Raw genomic sequence first — 16,799 nt, 5'->3', positions numbered from 1 at the left:
ATTCAGGGCTCAGAGTGCACAGACATAATAATTATCAGAAACGCATCACCCCTCCACCCCAGTTAGTTTACCCTCATCATCACGCATAGTCTCTCCGCCATTCCTGGCGTTCTGGGTGCAAAAACCTCGCTTTCTGTCATTCTCTCTCCACACACCGCAATCTTTCTCTCTGAAATTGTAAATGATAACACCTGCAGGGGCTCTTGTTTGTTCATTCCCCGTATCTCTGGCTGCTCCCTGTGTGAGATATTACGCCCACGCCGATGGTGGGAATGCTGCAGCTTGTTGGGAAACTTCTGTATGAAAGATGCAGGGAGTATAAATAATGGTGGTGCTCTGACATTCTTCATCTTGTGTCTGACAGAACGTGTTCAGCAAACTACAGGAACACGCTGAGGCTGATGGAGAAGCCATTCACGCCTTATCACTGCAGCTGAAAACAAACGAGCAGGACTGCTCCGGACATCCCATTTTCCTTTCAGCATCAGCACGCATTTATTTTTCCGAGTCATACTATATTCATATTTACTTTAATGATTCATAAACGTCCCAGGTTCCAGAAGCTTCTAATTAACTCATCTGTTTAGCGTTGTTAACACACTTAGGGAGTGATTTATTGTCCAATACCAGATCACACCAGCGTATAAATCCAGCCAATTGAATTGGCAGACAGTCCGGGTAAATATCTTCTGCCGCTGGTAGATGAGGCTCTGTCCTAAATACAGCATTAATGCTCTGCAGACTGTGGCTGAAGCATTATTTCTTCTTCTATTACTGTGCACATGCAGCATGCACTGTACTCAGCAGCACTGGTTATCTCCCTCTAAAGAAAAGATTTAGTGGGGTACTACATAGGCTGGAGGTTATATAGTAACCCTGTCTGAGAAAAGGGCAAATCAATAAGCCCAAAGAAGTTTTCTCGCAAGCTCCTTTTCATTTACCTCTGGCTTTCTGTGGCTTTGAAAACAAAGCTTCTCTCTCCAACACACTGCAGCAAAATGATCCTTTATTAGAAAAGTCACTCTGGGGACACCCATTGCAGAGATGTGGTCAGACCACCATTTATTACACTGATAAACAAGGGTGTGGGCCCAGCCTTCACGCTTGGGGCAGAACGTGCTGAAGCTCTCACAACAGGTGAAAGCTGCCCAACAGATACCTCCACAGCAGCGGTTTATACACTGAGCCTAGGGATGCTCCCTGCAGGGCTGAATTGTTAGAGGGACCCCAGCACTGTGTGCAGTTGGCCCAGCTGAGCTCCATCAGGGCATTGCTAGGGCCAGTGCTATCTCCTGGGGCAGCTCACGCAGCCACACCAGCTCGGACCATGAGTGCCCAAGGCGGGTCAGTCCCCGCCAGCAGGGCTGGGTGCTATAGGGTAGCTTCAGCATTACTGCATTAAGAATATAAATAAGCCTTTCAGATTGGGCCTGGTGGACCTGTTTTCTTTGGAAACCTTGTTTTTTTTTTAATCAAATTTCAGAATGCTGTGATTGCCTTTGCTTGCTGCCTGGGCAGGAGCCATCCTCCAGATCTGAGAGGTGCGCTATTTACCTTGCCCGTCGAGAGCTGCAGACAAACTTTATAGCTTCTCTCCTAAGACCTCATTCCCTTTTCATTCCCAACGGCAACATCATGACTCAGTCTGTGTTAACAAAACACTAAGGAAACACAGGCAAATGTTTTTTCAAACTTCTTAAGGTCGGAGTCATTAGAGGACTGTTAAAGTATTATTTCTACAGTAATTATACTAAGTTTTTTTGTCTGCCTATGGTCTTGTATTTGTTTCGTGGTCCAACTACACTGAAAGGAACTGTTGTAAGAAATTGTGGTGTATTTTCTGCCTATTTTGTAAAACAATATTTACAGTAAAGCTATTATTTTTAATTATTTTTTACTCAGAATGGGATTTGGAAGTTGAATCATCTCTGATCTCAGCTCCAAACTTTACTTACAGCAATGCTTTTGGAACTGGGTTTGGGAGGGGAAAGAAATACAAGCAACACTAAAGGAGGAATGTGAAACAAACTACGTTGTGCCCAAACAAGTGAAGGAAGGAACAGGACAACTTGCAAAAGGTGATATATATGAAGGAAACAAGCTACACAAAGCACTTCCTATGTGTTAATAGATTTCTCCTTGGCACTCGCTATTAGCAACCAGTGGAGGAGCAACACCACAATGAATGCGGCTGCTTTTACTTCTTAATTGCAACTTTCATCTTGAGTAGCAACCTTCCTTGCTGTTCCAGTTTCTAGCCAGTTATCAAGGTGCATGCAGTCACTCACCTAGAAAAATGAAAGATACGGTGCATCCTTAACACCAGCACACTGTGCTGTAAGCAGAGCACACTGGTGTACCCCTCACACATAGGCTCAAGGGAAGCCTGCAATTCCCATTGCCCAGGCTGGGCTTTTAATCTCCATGAAACAACTGCCACTTGAAAAGGTAAGAGAAAGAATCATATGTTATAGCTACATAGAGTTATACAAGTACCTTACGTATTTAAGAATCCTTGCAGCAGTACAAGAGTCTCCTCATCATCAGTCTGTGTGCTGTCTCTCAGGACTCCTCCATAGCAGTGCTAAGCTGTGAAGGCATTAGGTGCAGGCTGGAGCATCAGTTCAGCACTTTTAATTCGTATTCTTCTGATTTTAAATGGGAGAATAAAATAGAACTAACAATGAGATTAGAATAGGCCAGGCACACAGATGAAATCACGTGCCCTACAAGATCTCCATTATGAACAGACATAGCAGTTCCCATGGAGTTTATAAAGTAATTTAGGCTGGCAGTGAGTAGCTGAGGTCACCCGGTCATTCTGCAAGAGTTAACTTGCGTAAAACAGCAGCTCTGCAAACAAACAATACAAGTAAACAGCACACCCAAAACCCCATACAAAGCCCAGGGAGTGTGTCTAAAAATTGTTATTGATCACGTGAACACTCTGGCAGGAATCAATATGCTAGAGAGAATAATGGAACTTGAGGAGCTCCTAAAATATTTTGTTTGCATACCCCATTCCTTTTCAGTACAAAAAAAAGACCAAAGGATCGTCTTGAGAAAAGTGTCCAGCGGAGGGCCACAACAAACATGGTGAAGGGCCTGAAGACATCTCCCCTGTGAGGAAGAGACCTAAGTGAAGTGGGTGATGTTAGCCTGAGAAAAGAAGGCTGATGAGGGGACTTGAAATTCTCAGGTTTTAAACCTGAGGTGGTGGGGGCCAATAGTGGCAAAGCCATGGTCCTCTTTTTCAAGTAGTGCATGGGGACAGGACTATGGGTAATGGGGATGAAAGTACGCATAGTGAAAGTTCCACACGAAGTGTGCGGAAAGAACATTCCTTTTTACCAGTGAGGGTGACGGAGCACTGGAACAGGCTGCCCAGGAGGTGGTGGAAGTTCTCCTTCTCTGGAGATATTCAAGACCTGCTCACTGCTGGACGCCTTCCGTGTGACATGGTGTAGGGGACGCACTGCGTTGGTGCAGTGGGGTTGGACTTTGATGATTCTCTAATGGCCCTTCCAACCCTAATTCTGTGATGCTGGCGATTTCTGAAAGAACAGAATTACTAGGACAATAACCTGCAAATGTTGCAGATGCAATAAGAAGCAGCACCACCTCATAAAAATAAGTTTTAATATAAACAACTTGATTTCAGCTACTGCAAATTAATCTCGTTCTTTGCAGAGATCAAACAATGTCCTGCACTGTTCACAAAGACGGGTTTATTCTGTCTCAATCTTCTGCACTGACTTCACAGCTTCTGTTTTAACCCTAATTCGCTTTCTTCTTCTTTTCTTCTTCCCAGCAGCTTTCTGGCTCTCCTGTGTTTTCTTCTTCTTCTTCAGACAGCTGAGAGGATTGGGGCCACCTGCCCTTTTACGTTTCCTTCTCTTTTCACCTTCCTGCTTTGCTAGTCCTTCTTTTTCTTTAAGTTGTACGATGCTTTGTTTCTGGTGCTCTGGAACAAGCTGACTCGTCTGCAACGTTTGAACAAATGCCAAAGACTTAGGAGAAGGTTTGTCTAGCACCATAGTGTTCTGAATAATAAAGAGGAGAGGAACGCCAGCCTTCTTTTTCACTTTGTTTGCTAAATCCTGGTCCTGTAAAATTAAAACCTTCAGTCAATATTTTGGGATTAAACAGCATTTGCAATTCAAATGCACCTACTTTTAATACAGAACTATAAAGATAAATTGCATTACGAAAAAGATAAGAAACTTAATCTAGTAGATATACCTGGCAGAGTCTTTCAGAGCAATTTCCATTTAAATTTCTCTCCCTCTGATTAGCTGTACTTTGTTAGAAAATTGTTTCCTCTTTTTTGCATGCTTGCATAAGCCCACATGGATTTTATTGAGAAGTGACATAGTTCATTCTATAACAAGACATTTAAAACTCCCGGTGTCATATGTAAGCATAATAATTCTACTAAGGCCACTGAATATATTGTATGTGTTACACCTACAGTTCCAACAGTAGACCTAAGGAAAAAAGAACCATGCCTATCTTATTTGTGCACAAGTTATACATTCTTTTGTTAAATAATAATAATAATAATAAACATTTTAAACTGCATTTCTATGGTGTTTTGATACCCTGAATTCACTTATCAGACTACCATGCACAGCAGTGAGGGGCAGGAGATGCCCACAGAAGCAATGTGCAAACATTCATTCCCTGCATTTCTTTTTACACGTTACCAGGCAGCTGGTATATTTTCTCCATTTTCTGGTACACTAAGCAACGTGCCTCTCTGGTAAAACAAACAAGTTGTTCAAATAGTGCATTGGATTCCTATGTTACAATCAGCAATTACATTTCAGAGTGAGAAAGGCTTTACAAGACTGATTTCCACAAATTGTACACAAATATCATAGCCAAAATTTCACTGCCTCTACGTATCAAAGGATCACACCAATCGAAATGGAGTTGCATCTGCCATGAGCATTTTTACCTGAGTAGCCACAAAGAAGTGATGAGGGTTGCCCTCCTCAATCATGGAAAGTAAACAGGCCGAGCCGCTCACAGGATCCTTGTGGTGAGAACAGCTTCGAACTTGAAAACTTTGGGCAATTAATTTTGCCCCATACAGTGCTTTGCCCAGTGATTCCAGTTCCTTCAGGATGCATCTAAAACCCCAAAGTAACAGCGATTTCTGAACAATGAAATAACCATGTTGTTTTACAATAGCAACCGGTTGACATTGTGAATTATCACACGTGAGTTAGCGGGGAATGAACAATGCCACGTGTTCAGGCTCTGTGAGCTGAAATGGCATCCAGTAATCTGAAGGGAGTAACCAACCTGAACACTTCAGCGACACTTCCTTGGTTCCAAACAGGATTAACCAGTAACAACAGTAAGTTACATTAAATGGATTTTAAAACATTTTGTATCAATGGCAATGCTAAGTCCTTACTTTTATGCACATGTACTACTACTTAACAAATAAAATTACATGAATTAGCATAAATTGATTAAACCCTACATGCAAGTTAAACTTTGCATTAGTATCCATCTCCTTGCTGTAGGCTTATTTTAGAAGCCAAATGACTCAAGCAAAAGGAGATACTCCTAATGATTAAAAATCTGGGATTTAAAGACTCTGCAACTTTCCAATTAGACTAGAAAACACAAAGCTGAAGCCCTCCTCTAAGCACAGCTGACATGGGCACAGGATGCTGTAGCAGTGCACAGTGAAGCTATCTTGGATCATAATCGGGTGAAACTCAGAAGAGAGCAGGTGATGAAACACCTACTACATGCAGAAAGCAGTAGGAATATATGGCCTGATCTTTAAGGCCTTTTCCAATCTGTGCGATTCTAGGATTCTATAAATGGCCTCAACTTGCACCACGGGAGGTTTAAGCTGAACATCAGGAAAAGCTTCTTTACAGAAAGGGTGGTTAAACACTGGAATAGGCTCCCCGGGGAGGTGGTTGAGTCACCATCCCTGGATGTGTTTAAAAACCACTTGGATGTGGTGCTCAGGGACATGATTTAGCAGAGGGTTGTTAGTGTTAGGGCAGTTTGGTTAGGTCGTGGTTGGACTTGATGATGTTTAAGGTCTTTTCCAACCCAAGTGATCCTATGATTCTTGAAACAGCTTCAAGGACACAATACTGCTGCAAATCATGGCAACTGGGTGTAAAAAAATACTTTGGATCTTTTACTTACTTTATTATCACCTGAGAGGTAACTCTAAGTGTTAAACAAAACTACTCCCCTTTCTAGATAATAAATTTTAGCCTTTGGGGACAATCTTTATGGAGACTTGAGTCTGTTCTGCTTCTTTTGTTCTTTTTCTTCTGACCAGAGAGCAAGGTTATTTCCTCGGGAAAGTCCTGGCCATACCACAGAGGTGATTCCTCACTAACTCAGTGTGCTGACAGCATGCGTCTAATATCCACCTCCTTGCTTCAGGATTATGTTAGAAGCCAAATGACTCAAGTAAAAGGAGATACTCCAAATGATTAAAAATCTGGGATTTAAAGACTCTATAACTTTCCAATTAGACAAGGAAACTCAAAGCTGAAGTCCTCCTCTTAGCACAGCTGACATGGGCACAGGATGCTGTAGCAGTGCACAGTGAAGCAGTGCACAGTGAAGCTAGAGCATGAGCAATGAGTCTGTTCAGCCTCTCTAATTCCAAACAGGTAAAAAATACCCACTGATATTGATTTTAAAAGGGGGGAAAAGTGACATTTAAACATGACTGGAATGCAGTAACTCCCAAACCTTCTAAAGAAGAGGGTGTGACTTGACAGCTTCTTCTGCTTAGAAGCACGGGTCAGTTCTGTAGCGGAGCAGTGTTTAATGTTTATGGGCTGGTGTTCCTGATGTTAGCTCACCGCAGCCCGATGCACGAACACCCCACAACACCCCATCCCACCCCACCTCCCTCCACCCAAACGGCGCCATGGCGTGAGGAGCCGAGCAGGCGCCGGTACCGTGTGGTGCAGAGCTGCGTGGCGCCGCCCAGATAGCCGGGCAGCTGCTCGCGGATCTGGATCTTGTTGCGGAGCGCGGCCTGGCAGAACGTGCCGTCCAGCAGCACCTGGAAGGGCTCGCGGAACTGGAAGTTGTGCTTGTAGAAGCCCATGTTCTTCTTGGCGTGTTTCTGCCGCGTTATCTTCATGGCGGCGCCGCCGGAAGCCGAGCGCCGTGAGGAGGGGCGGGGAGTGCCGGGATCCCGCCCTGAGCTGGCGGGACTGTGAGGATGTGAGGGATTTGAGCTTCATTGCCGTGTTTTGGAACCACAAAATCATTAAGACTGGAAGAGACCTCTATGATCATCTAGTCCAGCTGTTTACCTGTGCCCACCATGCCCACTTAAACCATGTTCTTCAGTGCCACATCTACACAGTTCTTAAACACCTCCATGGACGGTGACTACCACCTCCCTGGGCAGCCTATGCCAATATTTCTGTGAATAATTTGTTTCTAATATCCAACCTGAACCTCCCCTGGCACAACTTGAGGCCATTACCCGTTCAGTACCCACCTGCAGTCTGGTGGGCTTTTTGTTAGCAATGGGCATGAGGAGCATCTGCCTCCAGAAAGAAGGGTTACTTAGCACTGAAAGAAACTGAAAAATAATGCAACTAATTATTATTCTTGAATTCAAAAGCTTAAATGGAAGAAGTGTTTGCAGGATGAAAAGTGTGAAAAGCAGGTGATTGAGAGTAAGATATGCGTTATGGTGGTGCTGTTGGCAGTATTTCGCTGCTATTATGTCCTTCCCAGCAGCATTCAGGGAGCAGTTGCATGTGTTCATGAGTACCTTGGGCATACATGGGCACATGCCTTATGCTACAAGCTAAATTATATGCTGAATTTGTTGTTCTTTATTAACTTTGATTCATGTTGCTGACCTATTCTCACACTGGCTTGGTATCCCAGTCCCTCTAATTACATGGTTTCATAATTTAACAAATCAGATACACTCAACAAGACTCCAGAGCAAAACCTTATTTGATTAGGGTTTATTTAGTTTTTGAAGCCTTATTATTATTATTTTTTTAAGCCGAGTTAACTGCCAAAGACAGGCAGTTATTCCTTTTTAAGAACACTTTGCCAGAACATTGCACACCAGAGGTATCGGCTAGAATGCCGAATCTGCAATAACAGCTGCTATTACAGAATGGAGATAAAAAGAAAAGCAAGTAAATGAGTTTGAACTAGTCAACACTTTGAACTGAGTGCAAAGTAAGATGTAATCCAAAGTTGGGTGTTAAATACCACTTTAATGAGGTATTTCCCCCCCCCCCCTTCAACTGGTAAATAGTGTTCACAGACAAGTTGTAATGCAATTAACATGGTGAAATATGTTCAGAAGACAAACAGACACAACTGCGAAACCAACTTCTTCATTTTGCAGAAAACAGCATGAATGGTGTCATTGAATCACAGAATCATTAAGGCAGGAAAAGACTCCAGGATCATCTAGTCCATCTGTCAACTCATCCCTACCATGCCCACTAAGCCATGTGCCACAGATTCATATTTCCTGAGCACCTCCAAGCATGGTGACTCCACCACCTCCATGGGCAGCCTATGCCAATGCTTCACCACTCTTTCTAAGGATGTTCTTCTAATATCCAACCTGAACTTCTCCTGGAGCAACTTCACCATTACCTCTTATTTTATGGCAGACTACTTCCAATATCATTCAGTAAGTTATATTTCATTTCTGAGTAATTCTTATAGAATATGATTTTAATGTATTACTACATTACTTAATGAATCAAATGCTCTCGTATTTCACATACCTTACCAAGACTTGTCTATAGCACAACAGAACATGCCATGAAGCTTAGAGGAAGATCCCTTTTCAAATGACTTGCTGTAATATTTGTAGTTTAAAAGTAGTTTCCTCAATTATCCACCTGCATCACTTTAAGGCCGGAGTGTCCATTTTATTTTATTTTATTTTATTTTATTTTATTTTATTTTATTTTATTTTATTTTATTTTATTTTATTTTAAAGTGAGTGTTTTTTGGGAGATCTAACAAACCACTTGCAGTACTAGTAGACTGCCTACTAGAAGAAGCATCACTGTGGAAATGAAGACAAAGAAGAGAACAGAAGGTGCTGAAGCATGACCATCGTTAACTGACAGGAACTGTTTTTGAAAGACATGAAACAGAATTTGAAGTGTGGAACTCCTTTGTCTGAAACACAGGGCTCGGAAAGGATACTGCCCTACAGTAAAGTTCTAATCTAAAACAAAAAATAACCAACAGTTCCTATTACTTTTGCAACAATGTTTATACGCTGCGGGTAAGTATTTATGGAAATAACTATATACAAATATACAGCGATTATGAAAATAAGGCATCACACTGAAGGAGAACTGGATATCCAAAGTGTGAGCAGGGCTTGTTATTGACCTTCCCAAACCTAAGCAATGATGAATCATAGGAAACTGAGCTTCACCACTTGCACGCAAGATTACTGGCACCAGGAGAGAGTTAGCCCTTTTCAGAGAAGGCCGTCTCTTGGCATAAAAGAGTTCAATTCTTGTTTTGAGATATGAGGTAAGGCAAAAGTAGAATGAAGTAACATGAAATTGCTGTGACATGTGGATTACTTGAAGCTATAGCTGTTCTTTAGCTGTTCTGGAGCTGTGCTTTATCAAAAGAGCTTTGATGTGGGCCTAATAACAAAGATTTGCCTTAATAGCTGGCACTTGGCAAATGCTTGTAGCTTGGCAAGGAAAAGAACTCAACTCCTGATTCTCCCAGACTTGTCCTGTGTCAGACCTTTTTAATCTGAATGTGTTGCCTCTGGGCAAATGTTGTGCTGTGCTCTGTGGTTATCTGCAGTAAGTCCTAGCACCAGACATACTTAAATACAAAAAAAAAAAAAAAAAGAGCTGATTTACAGAAATGAAAAATGACGATAAAGAAGCATAGAACAGTAAAGCAGTGTTGGAATATATCTGAAAATACTTTCCTAAGTGTATTTTAGAATTTTTCTGACGTATATGTAGGCCGCAGAAGTGTCAGCAGCATTTAATATGCTAAATTGTATTTGTCAGAATGTTTATTATTCGTTGCTGGCTGCTCCTTTCATCACCTTGAGGCTAGTTTTGAGGTTTTGAATTTTAACCTTCATCACATACATTCATCTTTTACATCTATTTTTCTATTATCTCCTGGGAACGCAGCATCTGGATTTCTAATAAACACGGCAGTGGCAACACTGGCTTTTCTTTACAGATTGGCACGAACTCAACAGATGAGAATCGTATCTGTGATAAAGCTTTCAGAACCTTTCTGGTTCTGCTCTTACTGTACTCCTCAACTGGAAATTATTTCTGGCTTGAATACCCCAACTACCCATCACAGGACATCCTGCATGACCTGCCACGTAAACTGTGTGTCATAAACAGTGCACATTTTAGTGCAGAGGTTATTTGCTGTCACTACATTCTGGTGGCTTTCATGGGTAAGAAAACGAAGACAATGGACATGGAAAGGTTCTTACAGTGAGAGTGGGGCAGGTCTCTTCTCACTACTGACAAGTGACAGGACGAGGGGAAATGGCCTCAAGTTGCGCCAGGGCAAGTTTAGGTTGGATATTAGGAAGAACTTCTTTACAGAAAAGGTAGTTAGGTACTGGAGTAGGCTCCCCAGGGAGGTGGTTGAATCACCATCCCTGGTTGTGTTTAAGAGCCGTTTGGATGTGGTGCTCAGGGATATGATTTAGTGTAGGGTTTTTAGAGTTAGGGTACTGGTTAGGCTGCGGTTGGACTTGATGATCTTCAAGGTCTTTTCCAACCTGGGTAATTCTATCTACGTAAGCTTTGAAGTGACTGCTTATAGTAGCAAATATATGGAGAATGCTATGCAGAACAAAGATGTCACTTTAGCTTTCTTACTAGTTCTGTAAGAAATTATAATGCAGGAAAACAGTGAGATTCTTCGCAGTTTCTCAAATATTATACTATATATACATTATACATGTTATATAAATTATTATATTATATTAAATACTATATAATTTCTAGGGGTGCTAAATAAAATCATGCCTCAGTTAACAAAATCTTTCATCTTTCTGAATAGATACAATGATTCACATCAGTTTGGTTACGAAGCATTTTTGGCTGATGAAGCTCACGAAGATGTACGTGCAAAACAAATGTTTTTATGCTGCTGTAAGTACACACAAGGGCATCCTTTGAGAGCAGCCTTTCCTCCCTGCACTGTTCATTAGGCCGTGCGCTCGTTAGTTACCATTCTGCTCCATGTGTGACACTGCAACAGTGGTTCCTCTGCACTTGCAGAGCTCATAGATGAACCTGAGCTGAAGTGTGATAGCAAAGTGCCAGAAAAATAAGTTGATATATTCTCCCCATACTTGCACAGTTTTCTAACATAATACTACAGTAAGATGTTGGTTGTGCTTAGAAACTCCCAATGAATTATTGCAAATAATTATTCTCTTTGCTTTACAATGGTTGGAAAATAGATGTTGAAAAATAAAAATGCAGAGAAAAAGTTGGACAGTAGAAAGAAAAAAAGTCCAAAGAGCGGTGCTCATAGATTTTAAATATTTCACTCATGCGCACATGTGCCTTATTATGGCCATGCTACCTGCTCCATATTTTAATGTAATGCTTTTACATTTATTCAAGCAAATGCTAAAACGTTACCAGTTGAGGAGCATGGCTAAGAGCAACTATGACCTCTGAAACCTACATGCTTCATGAAAAGAAAATGAATTTTCAAAGCTCACATTATGGCCCCGTAGTTTCTTTATTGCGTTTGATGTTTGTCTCCAGGGGTTTCCATGCGGTTCCTGCCCCCACCTTTACCATTGTTCTATCACTGCTGAACCTTATTACTTTTTATTTCCTAATCCAATAAGAAGAAAAAAGGAAAAAAATCCAATAAAACCATTTCTTCACTTTGATTCTCAAAAAGAAAATTACAAAAAATTACACGGTGCATTCCAGCATTGGCACCAATAATAACTTTTTTAGGACATTAGGAGGTATTACTTCTCAGAAAGGGTGGTCAGGCACTGGAATGGACTGCCCAGGGAGGTGGTGGAGTTACCGACCCTGGGGGTGTTCAAGGAAAGGCTGGATGTTGTGTTGAGGGACATGGTTTAGTGGGAGCTATTGGTAATAGATGAACAGTTGGACTGGATGATCTTTTAGAATTTTCCAACCTTGGTGATTCTATGATTCTATGAACTTTTAAAATCCCAATTAACCTCGTGACAAGTCTTAGTACATAAAAGTTCTTAGACACAAAATGCCCGTGTGATCATGTAACCTGATGTTAAATGTTCACACTAAGCACTGTCTGAATATTTGACTCATCAGATGGTTATTTATCAGTGACACAGAAACTTGTTGATGCACATGCATATGTATTCAGAGGACTGACCTCAGTGGCTTGCATCTGGTGAAGTGATTTATGGCTGAAGATGATACCAAGTATATGAATGAACACATGTATTCTTAGGCTAATCACTGTCTATTTCAAGTTTATTTCAATAGCTGATGCTTGGATAATTGCCAGTGTTCCCTGAAGAATGCAGCATGTTAGCAGAAATTTGCCTGTCCCAGGATATACCTCCTCTTTGGTCTTGGACCTGAGAAACCATCAGTTCAAAAGGGGAACAACAACATCCTTAGATGACTCGTTATCAAGTAAAGGCAAAATGAGTAAGGGGAACACACCTCAAATGACCACTGAGGGTCATGTAATACCACTGTACAACCCTGTGCAGGCACAGATGGCTGGGGAAAGAAGACAAAAGGGGATCATAGAATCATAGAATTACCCAGGTTGGAAAAGACCTTGAAGAACATCAAGTCCAACAGCAGCCTAACCATAGTACCCTAACTGGATGGATGTACTATACTTGTTTCACTTGAGGAATATGTAGGTAGTAGGTGTTTCTTCTGTATTAGCAAGGTGGAGTAACATAGGGCAGTATGTATGCAAAGCTTGCATGAGCAAGAAGGAGGTGTGCTTGACCTGTGGAAATATTCCATCTGGCACCCAGCACAGAAACGAAACAGTCTCTCCTCTCTAAACATGTTGTGAGTGTGTTTTGGGACTGCATGGTTGTTAAATATTTAGTAACAAAGTGGGGCTGGAGAGTGCCGCCTTATTTAGCAGCAAGATAATCAGCTGCCTTATTTATCAGCCAGAGGATGTCGCATTTCCCTTAGAGCTGAAATGCAGATGTCACCAGAACACAAATGGCAGAAAATCCAGAATTCCACAGGGTTTACAAAACAAAACTGCTTCCTGGAGCTGGAGGAGGTGTGTGAAATTGCCTGAACATGGTACTTGGTGCTTCTGAACATACAGGTTCCCTGTCTCTTTGGCTTCTCTCCATGCCGCAGAAGAGGGCAGTGAATGAGATGATGGTGCCAGGTGCCTGTATTATGTGGTGGTTGGAAATTTAAGCCTGAATACTTCATCTCTTCCAGAAAACAGCCTTTCTGAACTTGGGACTTCTGGAAGGGTGCAAGGTATTAAAAGGTAATTTTAGATGTCTGTTAGGATAATCTGTTGCCACCAAGCTGAGGAGGTTATTTTAATGCAAACAGTTTCTGTTTGCAGATAACTAAATGTTGTTTTAGGTGATTATAGCTATTAATGCAACTTTGTATTTGGGGTGCTGTTGAGTCTCAATGCAAGTACAGACTGCTATATGTGTATCCTAAGTGATTCTTTTGTATTCCTGCACACTTTGTGATAATAAAATGAAGGTATTCATTATACTTAGAAATATTTGGAATCGCTCAGAGGGTATGGAGAAAAACACAGAATTCAGACACAACTCATTAACCAAGTGGTAACAAGTCATTGCAGGTTGGCTGATCTCTGGAACTATTCATGTGAATGGTCTTAGCCTACAGCGCGTACAAAAGTAATTCAAGTTGGTTTAGCCCTTAAGGTAAAGCCAGTCTGACAATTTGGAAGGGATTACATCTTTGAAGCCTTAATCAGATAATTTACATTTAGCAGCACTTGTTCTGTTCATAGCACTGATACGGTGCAGCAAAGCTGTGGAGGCGAATGACACATCTGAGTTATATCAAGGTTTTTACTGAAGTGGGACTGGAGAATAAAAGGGCTTTGTTTGGTTCCATCTGCCTTTTGACTTAGAGTATAATTTAAAAATGACTAATGGAGTTTGTGCTCTACTTGAGCTTTCTAAACTATTTTGTGATGGAAGTCTGCTGTTCTGTGGTTTTCCTGAGTAGTTTGGGCAATGTTACTAATTCTTTTTTCAGCTTGACTTCCTTTTTACGTCCTCTTTTTCAACAATTCGGTATTTTCAGTGGTGAATTTTCCTATGGCCTTTAGCCTCTCATGGTCTGCAAAGTTCTAAATAGAAGGAAGTTGATATTTTTCTTTCATTTTTCACATTAATCACTATTAACCAAACTGACTGAGTTGTTCTGGCAGTCGCTAAATGTGAGCTCTGCGCCAGTCCCTACTATAGGGCTATTTTGGGCTCCCACAGCATCGTCTTTGAACGCACTGACGATCTGTGCAGCAGCTACCTTTTATTATGATGGACTTTTTGTTCAATATAGGCAGGAATAATGAATCACATTTGCATTACTCAAGTAGTTTTCAGTCCTTCTCAGTTTTCAGGTCCAAATTTGCCGGTGGTAAAGCACAGTGCATTTACTGACAGAAGACAAGTCTTTTATTTTTAAATACGCTTCGCCAATACCTTTGAAGTAGCCCATAGATTTCCAGGAGTCTATAGGCTGGCACTGAAAACCACGATATTACCATAATACTGCTCCCTAATCTTAATTTTCTTTAATCAAAATCTATTTGATCATGTGCGAACGTTAAATGTGGATACACAAGTGTATATAACTTATAAGTATATAACTTTTAAGAGCCGTTTGGATGTGGTACTCAGGGATATGATTTAGTGGAGGGTTTTTAGAGTTCGGGTACTGGTTAGGCTGCGGTTGGACTTGATCTTCAAGGTCTTTTCCAACCTGGGTAAATCATAGAATTATGATTCTATGATTCTATTCTATGATTCTATGATAACAGTACTGTGAAGCATTTATATTGAATCAAGCAACTTTGTTCTCTAGAAAAACTTAATAAGACAATAGCAGTGGTAGCCAGCAGTCATGGCAGCCTGTGTAAGGTAGGACTTGAATGTGCAACACCTACATGATGGTTGAGCTCATTGGCCACAGGATACTACTGTGTAACTTGGGGTTGCTGTTGCATCAGCCTCTGACCAATGACTCAGAACAGCGCCCTTAATCCTGCTGTACGTTCACACTGCAGTATCTTTGGAGCACATTTTACCTCACAGATGCTGCAAATTCTAAATGGCACTCACACACAAACAGAATCACACCTGGGTAGGAAGGGACCTCAAGGACCATGAAGTTCCAACCCCCCTGCCTGGCAGCACCACCAAACATACACATTTACTAGATCAGGTTGCCCAGGGCCCCGTCCAACCTGGTCTTGAACACCTCCAAGGACGGGGCATCCACAACCTCCCTGGGCAGCCTGTTCCACCACCTCATCATTCTCTTAGTAAGTCCCCTCTCTCTCAGTCTCCATTTAACAGCCTTTCCTCAGTGGGAAATCTAGAGGGGACCTCATCTCACCTACTGTAGACATGTGTTGTGAGGAGTTTGAGGCTGAGTTGGGCACCTCGATTTCTCATCCCAGCCCATGCAGATCCAGTCAGTGATATGGATGGCGTTTAGGATATGATTTCCCTGGTGGGGGTTATGCTGTACAGAATTCTTTGCTTGAATCCGTTCCAGCCCTCCTGCAGGCAGCTGGTAAAGATCAGGAGGCTTCCCTCTCTGCAATAAGCGGGTTTAATGGATATAAATCCCCACATCGAGCAAGGCTTTCCTCAAGTCTTCCTGCTAAGTACCCAGACATTTGTTTACGGCTGACCACAACATCCTTCCCCACCGCCAACCACTGAACCGCGGCCAACCGACCGGTGTGAGATGTTGGCCAAAGCCTCACACCCCTCACACAGCAACAGCAGCCCCGGCCATGCGCAAATCTTCCCCTCCCTCACCCGGAGTTTCCGCCCGGAGCCCTTTCCCGGAGCACCGCCCCGCCTTTGTGCTCAATTCCGGTGTTTCACTTTTCTCTTTCCGGTCGGTGCGAGGGGAAGATGGCGTCTCGCAAGGAAGGCTCTGGAGCAGCCGGCGGTGGCTTTGGCGCCGCAAAAGGCAAAGGCAAAGCGGCCGCCACGGGAGACTCGGCCGTCAAACAAGTGCAGATCGATGGGTTGGTGAGTGGCGGTGCCCGGGGGCAGCTGGAGGCGGGCGGGTGGGGTGAATGCTGGAACCGCGTGGAGCTCCAGTGGAGCCGGCTCGGCCCGGCCCGGTGTGTGGGGCTCTTGTCTGTCTCGGGCCGAGGCGGTGCCTGCACTCATCCCTTGGAGGCAGCGAGTTGCCCTACACGAACCTGAGCGAGGCCCACATAAATGGCTTTGAGGTTTTCACTTTGGCCCTTCCGTTCTCCTGCTCTGGTGCTTGCATTCTCTTCTTCAGCCATTCGTACCTGTGTTACATGACGCCATATGGGTGCCACAGGGGGGAACATGTTGCAGTTTTCTTTATCTGCTGCAGGCTGCCCAGGGAGGTGGTGGAGTCTCTTTCTCTGGAGATATTCAAGACCCGCCTGGACGCCTATCTGTGTGACGTGGTGTAGGGAACCTGCTTTGGCAGGGGGGTTGGACTCGATGATCTCTAGAGGTCCCTTCCAACCCCTACAATTCTGTGATTCTGTGATCTTTG

The 16,799-nt window shown here is 42.6% G+C and overlaps 2 protein-coding genes across 2 annotated transcripts in view; one reads left to right on the top strand and one right to left on the bottom strand.

Annotated features, from left to right (window-relative positions):
* Positions 1 to 3,620: 3,620 nt before the first annotated feature.
* On the bottom strand, positions 3,621 to 7,180 carry UTP23 (UTP23 small subunit processome component). Its single transcript, XM_015856240.2, has 3 exons — positions 6,957 to 7,180; positions 4,961 to 5,135; positions 3,621 to 4,106 (listed from the first exon to the last, which is right to left on the bottom strand). Exons 1-3 carry the CDS (start codon positions 7,142 to 7,144, stop codon positions 3,729 to 3,731), a joined length of 741 nt encoding a protein of 246 aa, XP_015711726.1. The 5' UTR covers positions 7,145 to 7,180; the 3' UTR covers positions 3,621 to 3,728.
* An 8,973-nt stretch (positions 7,181 to 16,153) lies between these two features.
* Positions 16,154 to 16,799, top strand: part of EIF3H (eukaryotic translation initiation factor 3 subunit H) — a 75,158-nt gene continuing 74,512 nt past the window's right edge. The window contains exon 1 of the mRNA XM_015856222.2: positions 16,154 to 16,291. Coding sequence (XP_015711708.1) covers positions 16,172 to 16,291 — 120 coding nt within the window. The 5' untranslated portion in view covers positions 16,154 to 16,171. The remainder of the gene's footprint in view (positions 16,292 to 16,799) is intronic.

The sequence above is a fragment of the Coturnix japonica genome, chromosome 2, assembly GCF_001577835.2.
Source record: "Coturnix japonica isolate 7356 chromosome 2, Coturnix japonica 2.1, whole genome shotgun sequence".
Classification (NCBI taxonomy): Eukaryota; Metazoa; Chordata; class Aves; order Galliformes; family Phasianidae; genus Coturnix; species Coturnix japonica.
Note: the sequence above shows the minus strand (reverse complement) of the source record. Positions and strands in the feature narration are given on the sequence as shown.

What these genes read in the sequence shown, in the direction of transcription:
- UTP23 (XM_015856240.2), bottom strand. Translation starts at nt 7,144, where the DNA reads ATGAAGATAACGCGGCAGAAACACGCCAAGAAGAACATGGGCTTCTAC. An exon ending in ACGCAGCTCTGCACCACACG is followed by an intron (nt 5,136 to 6,956) that starts GTACCGGCGCCT and finishes TTGGGGTTTTAG; the next exon opens with ATGCATCCTGAAGGAACTGG. An exon ending in ACTTCTTTGTGGCTACTCAG is followed by an intron (nt 4,107 to 4,960) that starts GTAAAAATGCTC and finishes TTAATTTTACAG; the next exon opens with GACCAGGATTTAGCAAACAA.